This window comes from Hemitrygon akajei, chromosome 23, assembly GCF_048418815.1.
Source record: "Hemitrygon akajei chromosome 23, sHemAka1.3, whole genome shotgun sequence".
NCBI classification, from domain to species: Eukaryota; Metazoa; Chordata; class Chondrichthyes; order Myliobatiformes; family Dasyatidae; genus Hemitrygon; species Hemitrygon akajei.
In genome coordinates this window covers 45,209,288-45,230,107 of record NC_133146.1, presented here as the reverse complement: position 1 = coordinate 45,230,107, position 20,820 = coordinate 45,209,288, and the positions used below count along the sequence as shown (strand labels likewise).

The 20,820-nt window shown below is 40.4% G+C and overlaps 1 protein-coding gene across 1 annotated transcript in view; it reads left to right on the top strand.

The window, feature by feature from the left end:
- The window catches only part of tcerg1l (transcription elongation regulator 1 like), a 589,782-nt gene that overhangs the window by 439,350 nt on the left and 129,612 nt on the right, over positions 1-20,820 (top strand). The window contains exon 9 of the mRNA XM_073027558.1: positions 19,701-19,767. Coding sequence (XP_072883659.1) covers positions 19,701-19,767 — 67 coding nt within the window. The remainder of the gene's footprint in view (positions 1-19,700; positions 19,768-20,820) is intronic.

Sequence of the window (20,820 nt, the reverse complement as noted above, 5' to 3'; positions counted from 1 at the left end):
CGTAAAGTCAGGGATGTGTTGGACTCAGCCCACAAGTGTCACCACACATTCTAGCACCAAGATAAAATTCCCACAACAATGCTTGGCAGAATGACACTGAATACAGCAAGCAACAGAGTAACAGTGTAATGCTGAGGCTTTATGAGCTGTTGGTCAGACTGCACTTGGAGCATTATGAATTGTTTTGAGCTCCTTATCTAAGAAAAAATGAGCTGGCATTTGATGGAACTGGGCATGTACTCACTGGACTTTAGAAGAATGAATGGGGATTTCATTGAAACTTAGCAAATATTGAAAGGCCCAGATAAAATCAATGTGGAGATTATGTTTGCTGTAGAGAATGAGTCTAAGACCAGAAGACACAGCCTCAGAATAGAAATGAGAGGGAATTTCTTTAGCCAGATGGTAGTGAACCTGTGGAATTCATTGCCATGAATAGCTGTGGAGGCCAAGTCATTGAGTATATTTAAAGTAGAGACTGATAAATTCTTGATTAGTCAGGGCATCAAGGATTATGGGGAGAAGGCAGTTGAGTGAGTTGCGAGGGATAATAAATCAGCCATGTTGGAATGGCAGAGCAAACCCAATGGGCTGAATGGCCTAATTCTGCTCCTATGTGTTATGATGTTATGGTCTAATGACAGCAAAACAAGCCCCTTTTTTTTCTTCTCTCTCTCTCTCTCTTTCTCTTTCTCTCTCTCTCTCTCTTTCTCTTTCTCTTTCTCTTCTCTACTCTTCTCTTTCTCCTCCTCCCCCCCACCCCAATCTAGGGCAGGCCTCCAGGCTCTAGTCTTCAGCCATCGTGCTTTGACTTCCAGACTTCCAGTCGACTTTCGGTATCAACCTCCGGACTATCTGATGACAGACCCACGAAATCCAAGCTCAAAGTCAGGCGCTACTAAAGACGAGCGACTGCTTACCGCTGGTTCAGAAAACAAGAAATACAAATAATTACTTTACTAATAACACATTTTCTATGGAAAATTGTGGTAACGCTCACTGCAAACAATGAAGAGATGAGTGAGGCTGACCTCAAAGTGTGCGAGTGCAATGCAAGGTCAAGGCATGTTTGAAAAGTTGTGGTCGGAGTGAGACATGGTCAAGACAGAGTCAGGCGTATGAAGTGGAGAAAAGTTGTAGCAGAGGAGTTTGGGAGCCCATCCGCCTAAACCAAGAGCAGGTTTGGATCGATCTAAAGTCTGGGCTGATTTGGAAAGGTTGGATATGGGCTGAAGCTTGGTGGTGGGTTTCAGGCCCAGAGCATACTGAAGCAACAGGGCCTGTGTCCTAGAGTGGGGTGCGACCCGATGTCTGGCCAGCTTAAACACCGGGCCAGATGGACTAGAAAAGTAGGGTGTTGGAACCAAAGGCGAGGGTCGGGCTGGCTCTGCTTGCTGCTCTGCGATGTTTGCTCCATTCTCCACGGCACTGAGGCTAACGCTGCAAGACTGTTCCCGCTGCTCTGGGCTCCGCTGTGTGATGAAGTGAGGCTGAGGCTGTGGGCCTGCTCCGGCTGCTGTGGGTCTGCTCCAGCTGCTGTGGGCCTGCTCCGGCTGCTGTGGGCCTGCTCCGGCTGCTGTGGGCCTGCTCCGGCTGCTGTGGGTCTGCTCCGGCTGCTGTGGGCCTGCTCCGGCTGCTGTGGGCCTGCTCCGGCTGCTGTGGGCCTGCTCCGGCTGCTCCGGCTGCTGTGGGCCTGCTCCGGCTGCTGTGGGTCTGCTCCGGCTGCTCCGGCTGCTCCGGACTTGGTGTCCATGGACTCACTTTTTGTTCCCATAGCTGTTGCTTGCTTTTATTGGCTTCACAATGTGCATGTGTGTGTATTTTTTCTCTCTCTGCCCATTAAGTGCTTGTCGATCTGTTTTTTAATCAGGTTCTTTCAGGCAGCCTGTAAGCAGACAAATCTCAAAGTTGTATCATTTATATATACATAGTCTAATAATAAATATACTTTGGACTTTCCGACTGACCAGCACTCATGCCTCTTTGTGCCTCCTGCTTGCATGGACATCCAGTCCCGCTGATCTGGGACATTTCAACCTGAAGGGAGATTGCAAAGAAGAAGAAGAAAAATGGTTTTAACAAGTGCCGTTGATATCTCTTTCAAGTTGTGCTGAAGCTCCTTAGAGGCATTGAGGTAATTTTGAAGTGCTGCCTGTCAGCCTACCGCCCACGTCTGGCAGGAAAATGGAGAAACTAGAGGAAACCCAGATGACCACAGGGAAAATGTTCAGGTTCAATACAAATAGAACCTGAGGTCAAAATTGAATCTAGATCTCGAGCACCGAGGGAGCTCCCACTATGAAATAACGCAAAAGAATCTTCTGCACTCACCAGAGCAGGAAGACTGGATCTTAATTTAATATATCATCTGCTGGATGGCTCCTGCAATGGCAAAGCACTCTCCAACTATTCTACTGGGATATCACCGTGTGTGGCTTTTCGTGTCTATGCAAACATACTGCAAGCATGGAGGAATTTCCAAGTTCGCACATTCGCATATGAAATTTGGACTGAAATCTGCTATTGGACATCTACCAGTGCTCATGAATGCTGTAGGAGGATCTGTCTCCTGATATCATATTCTTCCAACTATTCCCATGACCATCTTTAACATACTGGAATGTTAAAGAAGAATTCATATAAAAGAATTACCCATGGAATTCATGAAGTATTCTTGTGCTTAAAATGTGGATTCTCAGACCGATCAGAGTGGCCAAGACATATCTGGTATGATGCCCATCAAGTTATTGTCTCTCAGGAGATGCAAAGCCAGGTAAAAGAACTAGCATTGTATCCACTGTGGTTCCATGGAAATTCATTGTAAGTGGTGTACAGGTAGATAGGGAAGTAAAGAAAGCTTTTGGCACATAGATCAAGGTACTGATTTTAAGAGTTGGGATGTTATGTTAAGGTTGTATAAGACTTTGGAGAAGCCTAATTGTGAGTATTGTGTACAATTTTCTCACCTACCTACAGGAAAGATGTAAATAAGATTAAAGAGTATAGAGAAAATTTACAAGGATGTTGCTGGGACTGGAAGACTTGGGTTATAAGGAAAGGTTGAATAGATTAGAACTTTATTCCCTAGAACATAGAAGATTGAGGGGAGATTTGATATACAAAAATTATGAGAGGTATGATACAAGCTGATGTTTTTGACAGAGTTTGGGTGAGATTACGGCTGGAGTTATGAGTAAAAACTGAAATGTTTAAGGGGAGCATGAGGAGAAACTTCTTCACTTAGAGGGTGGTGAGAGTGTGAAACTCGCCGCCAGTGCACAGCGGTGATGCGATTTTGATTTCAACACTTAAGAGAAGTTTAGTACATGGAGGGCTATGGTAAAGGTGTAGGTCAATGGGACTAAGTGGTTTAAATGGCTTGGAACAGTCTAGATAGGGCCTGTTTCTGTTTTCTATGACTCTTTGACTATGAAGAACAGTTACTGAAAGCAGAAAACACAGTCAAAAACTCTTGTCAACTAGGGTGGATGGGCAAACACAGTCAGTTGATTGCAATTAGTGAGGATCAAAGGGGAACATGCTATGTTTCTTAGGCCACTGGAGGAAGTAGAGGCATTGAAGAAAATATTGCTAAAATAATCTAGCCTTACAAAAACAGCAGCTCTATGTTTTTTTTATTTCCCCTAATCTTGATGTTTTTATCTCCATACCAAAGTTGATTCTTAGTTTGATAAAATCATGAGATTCAGGAGCAGAATTAAGCCATTCGGCCTATCGAGTCTGCTTCAACATTTCATGATGGCTGATACATTTCCCTCTCAGTCCCAATCACCTGCCTTCTTCCCGTATCCCTTCATGCCCTGACTAATCAAGAATCTATCAGCCTCTGCCTTAAATATATACCCAATGTCTTGGCCACAGCCACCTGTTACAATGAATTCCACCACTCTCTGGCTAAAGAAATTCCTCCTCATCTCCATTCTAAAAGGGTATTCCTCTATTCCGATTCTGTGTCCTCTGGTCTTAAACTCCCCCACCATAGAAAACATCAACTTAACCTCTATGCTGTCAAGGCCTTTCAACTTTTGATAAGTTTCACTAAGGTCACCCCTCACAGAACTGATTACCCAACTCTAGCTCCAAGGCAATTCTAACTTAATTAGTTTCTCGTTTGACTTTGCCATTCTGTCCAAGGTAAGTAGAACAATTGTGTGGGTAGATTTCATAAAGAAAGATGAAAGGGAGGTCTCTGTGATTTTAATATGTTAAGTCAACCATGGGTTCATTTTTGTGGTGAGAGCACAGAATAGATCCTCCTGAGCAAAATGCCAGTGGTAGCTCAGCTTGGATTTTATTGAAGACACTCCTAAGTGTTGCTCTGTAAATTATCAAGGAAAGATAAGAATTGTCACATTACTGAGTTTCTTGTGCAACTTTAACTGCTTTCTTAGTCTCTCTATCTCACAAACGTGATGGTATTATACATAAATACCACATGGCATGGTAGTGTAGTACTTTTCAATGCTATATGGCACAGGCGACCCAGGTTCAATTCCCACTGCTGCCTGTAAAGAGTTTATGCGTTCTCCCTGTGACCGTGTGGGTTTCCTCCTAGAGTCTAAAGAAGAAGCAGTTGGTAGGTTAATTGGTCATTGTAAGTTGCCCTGTGATTAGGCTCGGATTAAATCAGGGGTTTGAGGGGTGGCACAGCTCGAAGGGCCAGAAGGTCCTATTCCCTCAATCAATCAATCAATCAATCAATAAATAAATGGGACTATGTCAGAGTCCGAATACAATAATTTCTCAGAAGTTAGCTGTTTCTGCTTCTCACAATAAGATCTGCAAGTTACTAACCTGTTTCTACATTAGAGTTGAAAGATGAGCCAGTTCATGAGTTATAAAATCTGGTAGAAGAGTTGGTAGTAGTAAGTACTTACCTCCCTGAGTACACTCAAGTCCACTGTAAAGATCACTTATTTAATAATATAGTCATTAAAAACGTTTATACTGATGATAGAAAATCTGTACATTCCTTGGACCATCTATCCTTAATGGGGTCTGTCAAAAATCTTACTCCTTGTACCTCATGCTGATTTCTGCAGCACATGAATGCATTTAAGCTGCTGATTGTGACATTTTAACATTTTAAAACAATCACAGATTACCCAACAGGTTGAGAAATTATAAATCGTTTGCTGAGAACTGATGATTACAAGTTACTAAGTAATTATACTTAGACAGCTAAAGCACTAGGTTCCTCCCTCTCTCTCATACACACACGAATAATTCAATAAGTCTTTAGTTCTATTCACTTGCCTTCTCTGCTGAACAGGGCAAAAAGCCAATTTTCCTTCATCTTCATTATCTCTCTCTCTCTCCCCTCCCTCTCTCCCCCCTCACTCCCCCTCTCTCTCTCCCCCCTCTCACTCCCCCCTCTCTCCCCTCTCTCTCTCTCCCCCTCTCGCTCTGCCCCTCTCTCTCCCTCTCTCTCTCCTCCTCTCTCTCCCTCTCTCCCCTCCTCTCTCCCCTCCTCTCTCTCCCCCTCTCTCTCCCCCTCTCACTCTCCCCCTCTCACTCTCCCCCTCCCCCTCTCCCACTATCGCTAACCCCTCCCTCCCTGTCACTGTCTATCCCCTCTCACTGCCCTTCTCTCTCTCTCTCTCCCACTCCCCTCTCTCCCCCTCTCTCTCCCCCCTCTCTCTCCCCCCCCTCTCCCCTCTCCCCCCTCTCTCTCCCTCTGTCTCTTCCCCCTCTCTCCACCTCCCACTCTCCCCCTTTCTCTCTCCCCCTCTCCCCCCTTCTCTCTCCCACTATCGCTAAACCCTCCCTCCCTGTCGCTGTCTATCCCCTCTCACTGCCCTTCTCTCTGTCTGTCTGTCTGTTCATTAACTGGGACAGGAACAGTAGATGCACTTCACCTAGCCCTGGAACACCATTATTTCACATTTGTTGTCTGGCAGGGTGTATTCTACCAAGATGGTTTGCTGGAGGAGACACCTCTTAAAACATTGTCAGGTTTTATTCTTCAATTGCTCAGATTTTAAAGTATTTCATAATGTACATTTTAGGGTGAAATTGTAATCACTGACTTTATCCTTTGATGGCACACAGTATACGGAATGAGGTAGATGAACTTGTAGCACAGTTAGAGATTGGCACGTATGATGTTGTAGGCTGAAAGATTACAGCTGGTATTAGTACAATTTTTGGATTCAGTACCTTTACATTTAGCAAATGACTTTGACTACCAATCTTCACATCTGAATATATATTGCGGATTTAATTTGGAGTGCAGCTCTGAACAATGGGTTCCTGAAAGCTGTGAATCCCAGAGCCCACAATGCTGAGCAAAATTCATTTGGATGCCTACGGTATGGGTGCTAATTGGGAGATGTAAGTTTGTGTGTAGTTTCAAAGAAAACATTGCCCATACATTGTCAATATGGAATTGGCCACATAAAATATTGGGCCCCACATTGAGCCAGCCAGACCTTTGACCAAAAGCGTCTCCATATGATGCCTGCTGTACCTTGTGTTGTCGAATAAAGAAGCTGCTTTGTATCTATCAGTGCTTTACTCCAGTGATTCATTCACGCAACTACAGCCGGACGCTTAATGTCCAAGGATGCACATTGTAGCAAAAGGACAGGCAGGAAGGGGGTGGTATTGCTCTGTTGGGAAAAAAATGAAATCAAATCATTAAAATGAGGTGATGTAGTATTGGAAGATGTTGTATCATTGTGGACAGAGCAAAGGAACAGCAAGGATAAAAAGACCCTTATGATAGTTATATATAGACACCCAAACAGTAGTAAGGATGTGGTCTACAAATTACGACAGGAAATAGAAAATGCATGTCAAAAGGGCAATGTTACAATAGTCATTTGGGATTTCAATATGCAGGTAGATTGGGAAAATCAGGTTGGTGCTGGATTCCAAGAGTGGGAATTTCTGGAATGTCTATGAGATGGCTTTTTAGAGCAGCTTGTGGTTGAGCCCACTAGGAGAATAGTTACTCTGGATTGGGTGCTGTGCAATGATTCAGAATTAATTAGAGAGCTTAAGGTAAAAGATCCCTTAGGGAAACTGATCATAATATGATTGAGTTCACCCTGAAATCTGATAAGGGGAAGTTAATGTTAGATATGTTATTATTACAGTGGAGTAAAGGGAATTAAAGAGGCACGAGAGAGGAGTTGGCCAGAATTGATTGGAAATGAACACCGGCAGGGATGACAGCAGAGCAGCAATGGCTGGCATTTCCAAAAATAATTCAGAAGGCACAGGATAAATACATCCTAAAGAGAAGAAGTTTTCTAAAGGCAAGATGACACATCATGGCTAACATGGGAAATCAAAACCAACATAAAAGCCAAAGAGAGGGAATACAATAGAGCAACAATTAGTGGGAAGTTAGAGGATTGGGAAGCTTTCTGGTACCATCAGAAGGCAACTAAAAAATCATTAAGAAGGTAGAAATAGAATATGAAAGTAAACTAGCCAATAATATTAAAGAGATTACCAAAAGTTTGCTCAGATGCGTAAAATGTAAAAGAGAGGCAAGAGTGGATTTCGGACTGATGGAAAATTATGCTGGAGAGGTAATAATGGGAGGATAAGGAAATGGCAGATGAACTGAATAAGTATTTTGCATCAGTTTTCATTGTGGAAGACATAAGCAGTATGATGGAAGTTCCAAGTGTCAGGGGTCATGAAGTGTGTGACATTACCATTACTAGAAAGAAGGTTCTTGGAAACCTGAAAGGTCTGAAGGTAGATAGGTCACCTGGACCAGATGATGTACACCCCAGAGTTCTGAATGATGTGGTTGAAGAGATTGTGAAGGCATTAGTAATGGTTTTTCAAGAATCACTAGACTCTGAAATGGTTAAGGAAGATTGGAAAATTGCAAAGGTCTCCCCATTGAAAGAAAAAAGAGAGAGGGGCAGAAGAAAGGAGATGATAGGCCAGTTAGTGACTTCAGTGTTGGGATAATGCTTCAGTTGGATGTGGTTTTGGGGATGCTTGGAGATACATGATAAAATAGACTGTATTCAGCTTGGGTTCCTTAAGGGAAAATCTTGCCTGACAAATCTCTTGGAATTCTTTGAAGAAATTACAATCAGGATAGACAAAGGAGAATTGATTGATGTTGTGTATTTGGATTTTCAAAGGCTTTTGACAAGGTTCCACACTTGAGGCTGCTTAAACAATTACAAGCCCATGGTATTACAGGGAAGATTCTAGCATGGATAAAGCAGTGGCTGATTGGCAGGAGGCAAAGAGCAGGAATAAAGGGAACCTTTCTCTGGTTGGCTGCCAGTGACTAGCGGTGCTCCACAGGCGTCCGAGTTGGGTCCGATTCTTTTGGATGATCGAATTGATGGTATTGTTGCAAAGTTTTCAGGTGATACGAAGATAGGTGGAGGGGCAGGTAGTTTTGAGGAAGTAGAGAGGCTACTGAAGGACTTAGACAGATTAGGAGAATTGGCAAAGATGTGGCAGTTGGAATACAGTGTTGGGAAGTATATGGCCATGCAGTTTGGAGAAGAACTGAAAGGGTTGACTATTTTCTAAATGGAGAGAAAATACAAAAAACTGAGGTGCAAAGGGGCATTAATTTCAAGAGGACTGGAATATAAAAGCAAGGAGGTAATGTTGAGACTTTAAAAAACATTTGTGAGGCCTCATTTGGAGTATTGTGAGCTGTTTCAGGCCCCTTATCTTAGAAAGGATGTGCTGAAATTGGAGATGGTTCAAAGGAGGCTCATGAAAGTGATTCCAGCATTGAATGGCTTGTGGCATGAAGAGCGTTTGATGGCTCTGGGCTTGTATTCACCGTAATTCACAAGAATGAACCATAACCTCATTGAAACCTATTGAATGGCGAAAGGCCTTGATAGACTGAATGTGGAGAAGATGTTTCCTAGGGTGGGAGAGTCTAAGATCGGAGGGCACAGCCTCAGAACAGAAGGACATCCTTTTAAAACAGAGATGAGGAGGAATTTCTTTGGCCAGAGAGTGGTGAATCTGTGGAATTCATTGCCAAAGGTGGCTGTGGAATCCAAGTCTATATGCATATTTAAGGCAGAGGTTAACAGATTCTTGATTGGTCAAGGCTTCAAGGGATACAAGGAGAAGGCAGGAGATTGGAGCTGAGAAGATAAAAAATGTATCAGCCATGATGAAATGGTGAAGCAGACTTGATGGGCCAAATGGCCTAATTCTGCTCCAATGGCTTATGGTTTTATGGTCTTTTGTCAGTCCTAGGTGTAAGTCTAAAAACTGTGGCTTTTTTTCTTTAAGCTACAAAGATTGCTAACGAAACCCTAAGTTCTCACCAGTAGTATTTATTGCACTATCTCTTGTATGATAAATGGCTATTCCAACCTTTTTTTAACTCCTTGCCCAGTTATTTCAATATGTGATGGATCTTATCTTGAATAGGATTTCTTAAAATTCAATTAGCTAATTTTAGGTTGAAAACAAGAAATAGGAGCAACAGAAGGGCAATCTGTGCTTTGTGCTAGTTCCAGCATTTAATAAGATGATGGCTGATCTTTCTCCTCAGCATCCCTTTCCTGCACTAACTCCCCCTCCCTTTAGTCTGTCTCTGTATAAAAATCTCTCTCTTTTAAATAAACGCAGCAACTGTGTTCCCACTACCATCCTAAGGAGAGGTAATTCCAAAGAGGTAATAACCCTTAAGTGAAGAAATTCCTTCTTATCTTTGTTAAGAAAGGCCAACCCTTTATTTTAATCCTAGTTTCTAGACAGTATTTGTGATGAGACCTTCATCTGCCATTTCTAACCTGCAATATTGCCAACCTATTTCTTTGTTGGCTATTCTGCACAACACACATGAGGGAGGTGAACATGCAACTACAGAGGTGTTACCAATGGATAAGCTGTAGCTTCTTTGAACATACAATATATAGAGAGAAATGACTGCCATCACCTTAAATCCTATTATGCCTTTGTGACAAAGTGACTTAACCGGGCAGGCAAACTCTCCTGCTTTTCCTGCTACTCTTTATATGTGTGCTGGTTTCTCATCCACTACGCTCAGTGTCAGAAGAATGACGAGTAGCAGCAGTCTGATAGGTATTGATGAAAAGTCATCGATTTCCAGATGGCAGTGACATCCAGTCTAGATTGTACAGACAAACTGGAAATTCTGACCTCAGGCATTTAAATCTTGAAGACCAATTTTGAGAGATTAATAGGAAGCTACCCAAAGAATGATATCTCTCAGGGATTAAAGGTTAGGGCAGATACAATCCATTTTATCCAGCCTCTAATCATTCAGAAATCAGGCCCATGATTTCGCACAAGTGATGCACCTAAAATTCTTCTTTCATTCAACTCTGTTTTTATAATTTATATGATCCCCCCTACCAGCTTCCCTGGCTGGTTCCTTCGGAAAGTACTCGGATATCGGACCAAGTTGTCCAAGCATCCACAATGGTAGTACAGTCCCTTTCAAGTGACTTCATCTAGAGCCTGCAACTCCTGAGATAAGCACCACCACAGTTCTATGAGGGGCATGATATCACACTACAAACGAGTACAGTGGCCTCTTTACTTGAAGTGTACCCATAAGGATAGACATTGAGCAGAGGTAAGCAGAGTAGAGCATGAAAAAGAATAATCAACTATGAATTAGAATAAAAAAGTACCTATTAGTCTTAGGATTTTGTACTCAAGAACATTCAAGGTCAGTTAACACCAGGAGGAAGATTTTTTTCCCCCATTACTTCCTTAGCAGGATTCTTTTAAGATATCACAAGCTCACATTCTCCCTTTGGGAATTTGTTTTTCATCAGGGATTTTGTTATTCAGGAATTTTTTTATTGCTGGAACACTTAGATATGGTTGTACTGTATACTTTTAATGGAATAAACCTTTGGTCCAAAATTCATGGTATGCTGATCCTATCAGAAACTTTCTTGTCAGATAATCTAATTAATGTCAGTGTAAGGCCACCTGGGAGCTCAGAAGATTGATCGGTAAGGGTGTGCAAGCATGCAATATCTATGCTAAAAGACCCTGCACATTTACAGAATTGGTCTGCTAAAAGGACACAGGAAAGCTTAAGAAAGGCTGGGGTTTGGCTGACATAGTTGCATGGTTAATCATTTTGGTGGGGGGGGGGGGGGTGTTGGTGAAATGGTAAGAAAGACAGCAAGGAGGTCATTAGAGCTGCAAGAATGATAGAAAGGGAAGTCAGTGTATTTAGGGAAGTACAACCCTGAGGTATTCTTGCCAGCACCAGGGGCATTCTTAATAGCATTGCTATTTTCTGGAACTGTAGATAAGCTTTGTTTTTTTAGGGAGGATCTTAATGAACCTTGGCAGATCTGAATCCTAGGTACTTTTTCCTTTATTCTTATGAAACAGATCTGTTCCATAAAATAAAACATAACATGGTGGGAATACTCAGCTAGTTTGGCAGCATCTTTAGAGTAAGAAACAAAGCTTACATTTCAGTTAATAATATCTTAATTCAGAACTGAAAATTGCTTAAAAGTGGCAAGGATATGGGAGGAGTGGAGAAAACAAAGGGAGTGTTGGCAATAGAATAGAGATAAAGAGAAACTGAATGCTACAGATGCCAACTAAGAAGAAAGTGAAGACTTATTAACTGGAGTTGAACTATCTTGAGAATGAGGGCAGAGGAAAGGCAAACTAAAATACAGAAATATGAGGCATTAAACACGGCAGTTGCTGCAAATCTGAAACAAAAGAGATTACTGGAAGTGCACAGTTGGTTACCATACATTTCTGGAAGGATTTAATGTTACAGTTGATGGTGTTTTATCAGAGCTGGCTAGAGGTGATGCAAGCTCAGAGTGCTGGACATTTGAAATTGTTAAGTTTATTGTTAAGACCCAAGGGCTTTCACCTGCCTATTTGGAAAATTATAAACACATGAATGTCTTCAGATGCTGGAAATTCAAAGCAACACACAGACAAAATGCTGGAGGAACTCTGCAGGTCAGGCGGCATCTATGGAAATGGATAAATAGTCAACGTTTCAGACCGAGACCCTTCTTTGGGAAGGAAAGGGGAAGACAACAGATTAAAAAGGGTGGGGGAGGGGAAGGATGCTAGATGGAAGGTGATAGGTGAATCCAGGTGGGTGGGAACGGTCAAGGGCTGGAGAAGAGGGAATCTGATAGAAGAAGAGAGTGGACCAGAGGAGAAAGGGAAGGAGAAGGGGACCCGGGGAAGTGATAGGCGGGTGAGAAGAGGTAAAAGATTAGAGTGGGGAATAAAGGAAGGAGGGGTAGTTTTTTTTTACCTGAAGGGGAAATCGATTTTCATGCCATCAGGTTGGAGGCTACCCAGACAGAATATAATGTGTTGCTCCTCCACCCTGAGAGTGGTGTCTCTTGGCACAAGAGGAGGCCCTGAACCTACGTGTAGGACTGGGAATTGAAATGTTTGGCCACCAGGAAATTTCGCTTGTGGCAGATGGAGCAGAGGTGCTCAACGAAGTGTTATTTTCAACCTTATGTGGGCTTTTTTAAAACAATGTAAAAGACTAACAATAGGAAGTTCAGAGAAAGAGAGAGAGAGAGAGTTAAAATGGCTTTTCTCTATTCGATGAGGAAATAGAGAAAAATTTAAAATTTAAAGCATTAATCAATCCTACAGGAGAAGACATTATACATTCCTAGAGAAAATCTGGTTATGGTAGAGAATATGGCAAGTTGAAACCCCATGAAAAAGACTCAATGCCATATATTTATCCCTGCCTTGTTAATTGGCATCACGGTGAAGGTCTGTCTGTGATTTCACTGGATCAGCAGGGAAACCTTCCTTTTTATTCTAATGATTCTACTCAGTATTGACTGACTTCACCAGTTCCCTCAGAAACAAAATCTATTAGAAGCTGGTTAAAATTGAAGGCTATTCAAGTACTTCAAAAAGAATATGATTTCCTTACTCTTGCAAGCCAGTGTGCAGCAGAGGAGATTACTAATGAACGAGACCTTGCAGTTCCATCATTCTCTTGTAATGACTAATCCATCCCAGCATTCGCTTTCTTTGCAGTCAGCTGCACAGAGGCGTTCACTTAAGCAGGTACAAGTGAGGTAACATGAACTGAACATGAAACATAGGCAACCAAAGGAGACAGATGGGGAAGTAGGGGCATAAAAATTGCTAGTTTCTGGCTGAAGAAAAAGTGAATAATGATCACTGGATTTCTGTTCTGAAATTTTACCACCCCATTCTTAGCCTAGGGATGTGGCATTACTAACTGAATGCCCTGCCCTTTGCCTGCACCTGCTTGCCGGTAGAATATAAATGTGGATCCAAACAAAACTGATTGAATCCAATACTCCTTTGGCAGGAAAAAATAGGAAGAATAAGGTTTGATTGCAGAAAGTATTAGACAATTCAAAATAGCAATGTCTAAAAATGAGAAGGGATGAATCACAGTCTGAAGTAGTTAAAAATCTATTAGTTTAATGCCCATAGTTAGAAAACAGTTGAGTCAGAGGAAGCAGATTGAGCCTGAATTGTGAAGAAAATAAATCATTACTGTTTCTATTTAGTAAAGCTAATATACTTAGTTCTTTTCATTCCATAACCAAATTTGTTAAAAAAAAAGGATTATGCGGTGAAACTTATGGATTCTAACATTTAGAAAACATTTGATAAAGACTCTGTCAAGAGACTTCTGGCTCAAGTAATAGTTTCTCAGATAAAAGACAAAGTGGTAAATTGGATAGTAAATTGCCTAAGTAATAAGATACAAAGTCATTGATCACTGGTAGTCATTTTAATCGGACAGGTTTAACAAGAAGGCATCCCTGAGGTATTTTCTCGGGACTTCTGCTATTCAAATTATTTATAAATAATGGAAGCACTAAAAATAACTCTGCAGATTGCTACAAGGCATGAGGGAAGGCAAGACATGCAAGCATAAGTGATAACTTTCTGGGGTATCTAAAGCAACATAACAAGTTTGCAGAAGGATTCAAAATGACATTTCATATTAAATAAAAATTGTAATAATACGGAATGATGTTGAGGCAGATAAATATTACAAGTGAATAAGAATAATCAGCGATAGTGCCATCTGTACATGATAATCAATCAATCACTGAGCAAATTGTCTCAGTATAAGGAGTAATGAACAAAGGGAGCATCTATGATAGTCTCATATGTTATCCTGATCATTGATGCAAAGAAACCAAAGAGATTAAATCTTTTATCAGTGAAAGCAAAAACAAAGAACCATGAATTTAAAGAAATAAATATACTGTGAAACTTACTTACTGCCACTGGCACTTAGAGCAGCAATGAAGGTCCTCCTCCTTTGACTGTCCATGACCACTCAGCTACTGAAGGATTCTTCATTGCTACTTCCATAACAATTTTGTTTAATTAGTCAGGGTTGGTAGCCCTGACTGCAGGACCACTCTTAGTCTGGCCTCTACCTGTTATCCTGTTTAGCAGGGGTGGCCCGACAAGAGCTAAAGCAAAAAGCCCTGACTCCAGCCAACATAGTTCTCTGGGTCATTGAAGCATGTAAGCCTCCAAAGCCAGTGATGATTTTGTAGTTCTCTTGGAGGATATTGTGAAAACCTATGACAAAAAGGCAACAGGACTATAAAATTTAGAAGGGGTAAGATAATTACTATGATATTCACATTTCCTTGGGGATGATTTAACTGTTAGGCCACTAATCTGACAAAGCACTCAATTACATCATTGGCACAAAGAATAGTAAGTTGGATATGTTGAGCTGATATGAAGTTTATGTGGCTGCTCAGTTGTATTTGCATCACTTTTCTCTGTGTGCAGCAGCCTAGAGGCAGGGTATTTAAGGGTAAAAATTCCTCCCGAGGGATGGTTTGATCCTCTCAACTCCAGTTTGTTTTCACTATGTATTAGGCTTACACTTATGGTTGAAATGCCTAGAAAGACAAGAATATTCCTTGTGCAATTTTTGGATGTAAGTTAAAATGGAAATATAAGTATAACTTAAGTGCAAAAATTAATATAATTCAGAGTAAGAACCAGAAACAGTAAGTAAATGCATTGGTGTGCCATACTGCATGATGAATACTGTAGTAACTTCATTAAAGTGTTCAGAACTTAATTGATCAATTCTTGATTTAGCAAGAAGTGAAGAGCAGCCCTTTATGAGTCTGAGCTCCAGATTAGAGTTTCTGAGGTTATTATGAAGGTTCTTCAATAACCTCCCCATTATATTTTGCAGAAGATGTTATCATCTACCTGATAATAGTTGGAAGAGGAGGTAGGGAGGGAGTTAATTTTTTGTGTAATGTAGGTACTGGGTTAGATCTCCAAAACAATGTTCACAACTCATCTTCACCCCTTGTTTCTAAACCTGATCCCAATTCTACATTGATGGAGTCATCGTAGTCTTCCGATCTTCTGATGTAGTTGAATCCAGTGATAGCTAGAAAATGAGCTAATAAACTGGATCATGATTTCATATGTAAATAATTCTAAATCAAAGGATTTTGTTACACTTGACCGACCTTCTGCAGTATCTTCTTCAAGGATCTTGGGTTGAAACTCCATTAGAGGGCTGAAGAGACAAGTGACATCTAGCTCAACCCCATTTATTTGAAAGGGATTGCCAACCTTAACGGAAAATGTAAATGCAAATCAGTGGTTTGTTCACTGTTTTGCATTTTACTTCATTGTTACTTTTTTAGGTGACATTTTTGTGGATCTATGCTAGTTTTTTGAAAATATTTGAGCTGTCTTAGAAGTCAATTGTAAGGGCTGTGAGTGGGCAAAGTGCCTGGGGCTCGTTGTGGATCACTCCATCATGGGAATACAATAGTAGACAGGTCTCCAGCTTGATCAGATCTACAGGGATAAATAAATGCTGCTGCGGAAAAAGTGAAGAAAGGAATACATGTCTATATTACACTTATGGGGAGGTAAGCTGGGTGGGCCAAGTATAATCAGTACAGTACATTCTTTTTTTAATTCCATTTTAAAAACATCACTAAGTTACCTTGACAAGACACCAACAGTGAAAATGACAGACCCGATTCTGAAGGGAAGAATCAATTAAAGTAACTGCAAATAATTATCCACACCCAGAGTTACTATATATACAATTCTGAGCTTGTGGAATACAGAAAGATCTGAAAGTGGTGTACTGTTGTTATGGCTGGGGGTGGTGGAGGGGGAAGGGTAGGGGAAGGTGCAGAGTTGAATGATCTGTCATGTTAGATCCAGCACTGGGAATTTTTATCTTGATCTTGATGGAGAAGAACAACTGCTGAAGACTATGGTAAATGTTAGTGTTTTCAGTTTTTCTTACAATTGTTTTGAATACAATTTAAATGGCTTTAAGTATTTTACTTATTCCTGGAAGTTTTAAACTGATCATATTTTTAATATTCACAATAAAGTTTATGAATGTTTCTGAATGCCAGGAAAACTTGACAGTTTCTTCCCAGCTCTGACAACTAGATAAAGCAAGGAGTATGAATGTGAACTGAGCTTGAACCCTTTTGATCCTCACTATCTTTTATTAATGTGCCTTAGGAAGCATCAGATGCATGATGGCTTGGTATAGCAACTGCTCTGCTCACAATGGCAAGAAACTGTAGTGTATTATGGGCATAGATCAGTACATCATGGACAGCTGCCTTCCTCTGTCTACACTATGCATAGCCTTGGTAAAACAGCCAGCATAATCGAAGATCCCACCTACTGTGGACACACTATACCCCACCCCCACCCACACTTAAAAGTACCAAATTTCTTGGTGTTCACCTGGCGGAGAATCTCACTTGGTCCCTCAACACCAGCTCCATAGCAAAGAAAGACCAGCAGTGTCTCTACTTTCTGCGAAGGCTGAGGAAAGTCCATCTCCCACCCCCCATCCTCATCACATTCTACAGGGTTTGTATTGAGAGCATCCTGAGCAGCTGCATCATTGCCTGGTTTGGAAATTGCACCATCTCGGGTCGCAAGACCCTGCAGCAGATAGTGAGGTCAGCTGAGAAGATCATCAGAGTCTCTCTTCCCGCCATTGCAAACATTTACACCACACGCTGCATCTGCAAAGCAAACAGCATTATGAAGGACCCCACGCACCCCTCACACAAACACTTCTTCCTCCTGCCATCTGGGAAAAGGCACCGAAGCATTCGGGCTGTCACGACCAGACTATGTAACAGTTTCTTCCCCCAAGCTATCAGACTCCTCAATACCCAGAGCCTGGACTGACAACTTACTGGCCTATTGTCTTGTTTATTATTTATTGTAATGCCTGCACTGTTTTGTGCACTTTATGCAGTCCTGTGTAGGTTTGTAGTCTAGTGTCGTTTTTATGTTGTTTTACATAGTTCAGTGTAGTTTTTGTATTGTTTCATGTAGCACCATGATCCTGAAAAACGCTGTCTCATTTTTACTATGAATTGTACCAGCAGTTATGGTCGAAATGACAGTAAAAAGTCACTTGACTTGACTTGACAAAGGATATATAAGCCTGAAGACACATACCACCAGTTTCAAGGACAGTTTCTATGCTGTTGAAATTAGGCTTTTTGAACGATTAACTAGTACAATAAGATGAACTCTTGGCCTTGCCATCTTCCTCATTATGACCTTGACCATTTTGTCTACTTGCACTGGACTTTCTCTGTAACTGAAACACTCTTTGCACTCTGTTATTGTTGCTAAGTCTCCTTTAACTTTCTGTTCTTTAGGGTTCTTCCAGGAGTCAGGAACAATGAGCAGTCTTAATTCCAAGATTTCAGTTAATTTTAGAGTACAAACAACATACAAATGTAAAGCAAACTAAATAAAGAACTGAGACACAATGCTAAGAGGGACAAAGGACTAAAGAAGAAGCCAAGAAGAAGCTTCTGAAAAATCCCTCACTTTTATAGGACAGGAATGAATTAGTTACTAGGCTGTATAATTAAAACAATTACATTATGTGTGTAAGGTGTTAATATGTACTGAATGAAAATTGAGAAAGGTGGTAAACTGTTAGTTTATATACTGTTTACTGCCTGTGGGTGTGAAAAATACAAGACTTTATGTTTAGAAGTACAAATCTTAGAAATTTTCTATCATTAAAAAATCGGTATTTCCAACATTGTTTTACTTTGTACTATGTCAGTGCACTGTTGGAGTGAATTGATCTGCATGAATAGCATGCAAGACAGATTTTTTGCTTTATTTTGGTACATGTGAAAAAAATAACCCTATTTGCCATTTTAGTATAGAGTATAGAACATAAATCAGTACAGCACAGGAACACTACACCGACCTTGTTGCCAATCTATCTAACCCCACCTGACTGCCATAGTACATATCCCTGCATTCCTCACCTGTTCATGAGTCTAAGACCATAAGACATAGAAGCTAAATTAGGCCATTCAGTCCATCGAGCCTGCTGCACCATTTCATCATGGCTGATCCCAGATCCCACTCACCTGCCACTCACTCCATACACCTGCCTACTCGCCATATCCGTTGATGCTCCAATTGATCAGGAATTGATCAGAAAACTATCAACTTCCGCTTTAAATATACCCACATACTTGGCCTCCACCGCAGGCTGTGGCAGAGCATTCCCCAGATTCACTACTCTCTGGCTAAAGGAATTCCTCCTTTTCTCTGTTCTAAGAGGTTGTCCCTCAAGTTTGAGGCTGTGCCCTCTAGTTCTGGATACCCGCACCATAGGAAACATCCTCTCCACATCCACCCTATCTAAGACCTTTCAACAGTTAGTAGATTTGAATGAGATCCCCACATTCTTCTAAATTCCAGTGAGTAAGAGACCTTTAAACATTGCCCTTGTAGCTACTTCAACTACTTCCCCTGGTAACACGTTCTGGGCACCTATCACTCTCCCTAGAAAAAAACTTGCCTCACTCATCTCCTTCAAAATTTCCCTCCTCCCGTTAAACTTACGCTATATGGTATTTGACATTTCCACTCTGAAAAATGGTAAAAGGCTCTGATCATTTAACCTATCTCTGCCTTTTGTAACTTTAAATGCTTCTATCCAGCCACTCACTCAACGTACGACACTCCGGAGAAAACAATGCAAATTTGTCCAACCTCTCCTTATAGCGAACACACTCAATCCGTACAACATTCTAGTGAAACTTTTCCACACCCTTCTCAAAGCCTACACATCCTTAATGCAATGCAACTAGCAGAAATGCTTGCAGTCTTCCAAATGTGGTCTCACCGAAGTTTTGCACATTTGCAACATGACTTACCAACTTTTATACTCAATACATGATGAAGGTATCATTGGTGTATGCCTTCATTATCACCCCATCCACTTGAATTAGTATTGACTTAGTATGCATTCATCTAAATTGGTGAGGTCGGAGAAAGGGGGCTTTTGATCAGGAAGATTTCTTGGTTGGCAATAATGGATTTAGCCATAAGGCCTGTTTTCATGTTGTGTAACTCGGTATTTATTTCCTCTTCTCAAAGTTAGACCTTACCAACACAGGGAAACTAAGCCAGTTTCTTTTTCATGAAGTTCCCTCCAGGGAAATGAAAGAGGTAAAATACTTTCATAGGGAATTAGCTGATGCAGACATCTCAGTTTTGACTGCAAATACTGGGCCAAAAGTTCTCAAGTCTTTAAATAATTATGTATTCTACAAATGTATATTTATTACACTTATCCATCAAAAATAAGTACTAAGCATTGTCATTATCAAATGTATGTAATTTAACTTGTCTTACATTATTAGCAAAAGATGGCACTTCTAATCAAGAAGAGGCAAATGAAGAACACCTGATGAAAACAAAGAGAAACAAGTATGAAAGTTATTTTTTTGACTTTGATAAATATTTTTATCTCTTATATTTCATAAATCAATATATACACTATTGCTAATTCTGCAAAATTTAACTGTATTCTAAAACATTTTAGTCATTAATTGTTTCAAAAGATTTAAATTAACTTTTATGAAAAATTTTTCCAGATTAAAATATTTATTTCTTAAGCAATTATCATTTAACAATTATAAATTCAGGAGTATATTCATTTATTCCTTACTCTGGCTGCCTTTTGTAGTCCTAATGTGGCTGTTGTGAAATAAGGAAACTGAATACAGTTCAAGGTATATAAAGCTATCTTCTTTCCCAAGATGTAAACAATCAAATTAAACACTGTGCATTGCCTTTTGATTCTATTCAAACTGGGCTTGGGGTTTCATTAATTATGCCTTATTCAAGCAAGGGTGAATGCACTGATGTCTTTTCCGCTGATATCAGGACAACACAGTGGCATGTGTATGGATCAACTAAGATATACATCAGCTTTCAAATTTATAAAATGTATTGAACATCATTAATGCATAAGATGACCATTTCCTTTAACTGTTTGTCTAGAATTTTTGCATTTATGTTTCAATTAAACACAAGAGGGGTGAAATTTGTTAGAATGAACAACAGACAATCACAACTGTTCATCATCCTGTGAATAATCTACATGTTAGTTTTTGAAAAATAACTCCAACCTGCAAAAATATCTAAAATTGATGAATATCTTTTGACAGGCAGATGTAATGGTATGCTGTGAGCTTTTTGCTGATCAGGATAAATGAAAATAAGTTAATCATTAACTTTGTACTCTTAGATGAAACACTTATTGTCATAAGTGTCATAACATTACCCTTAACCAAAATTTTATTTTAATTGGGCAGAGCATTTGCTGACTTAGATTCCCATTGAGTGCAATAGTCATTTATGTCTTTTACATAATATTACAACAGATGATTGAGCAGTTAATTAGCAAACTTGAACATTTGCCTAATATAAACTCAAGCGTTAAGAAGGTCAGGGAACTGCAAATATGTTAAATATTAA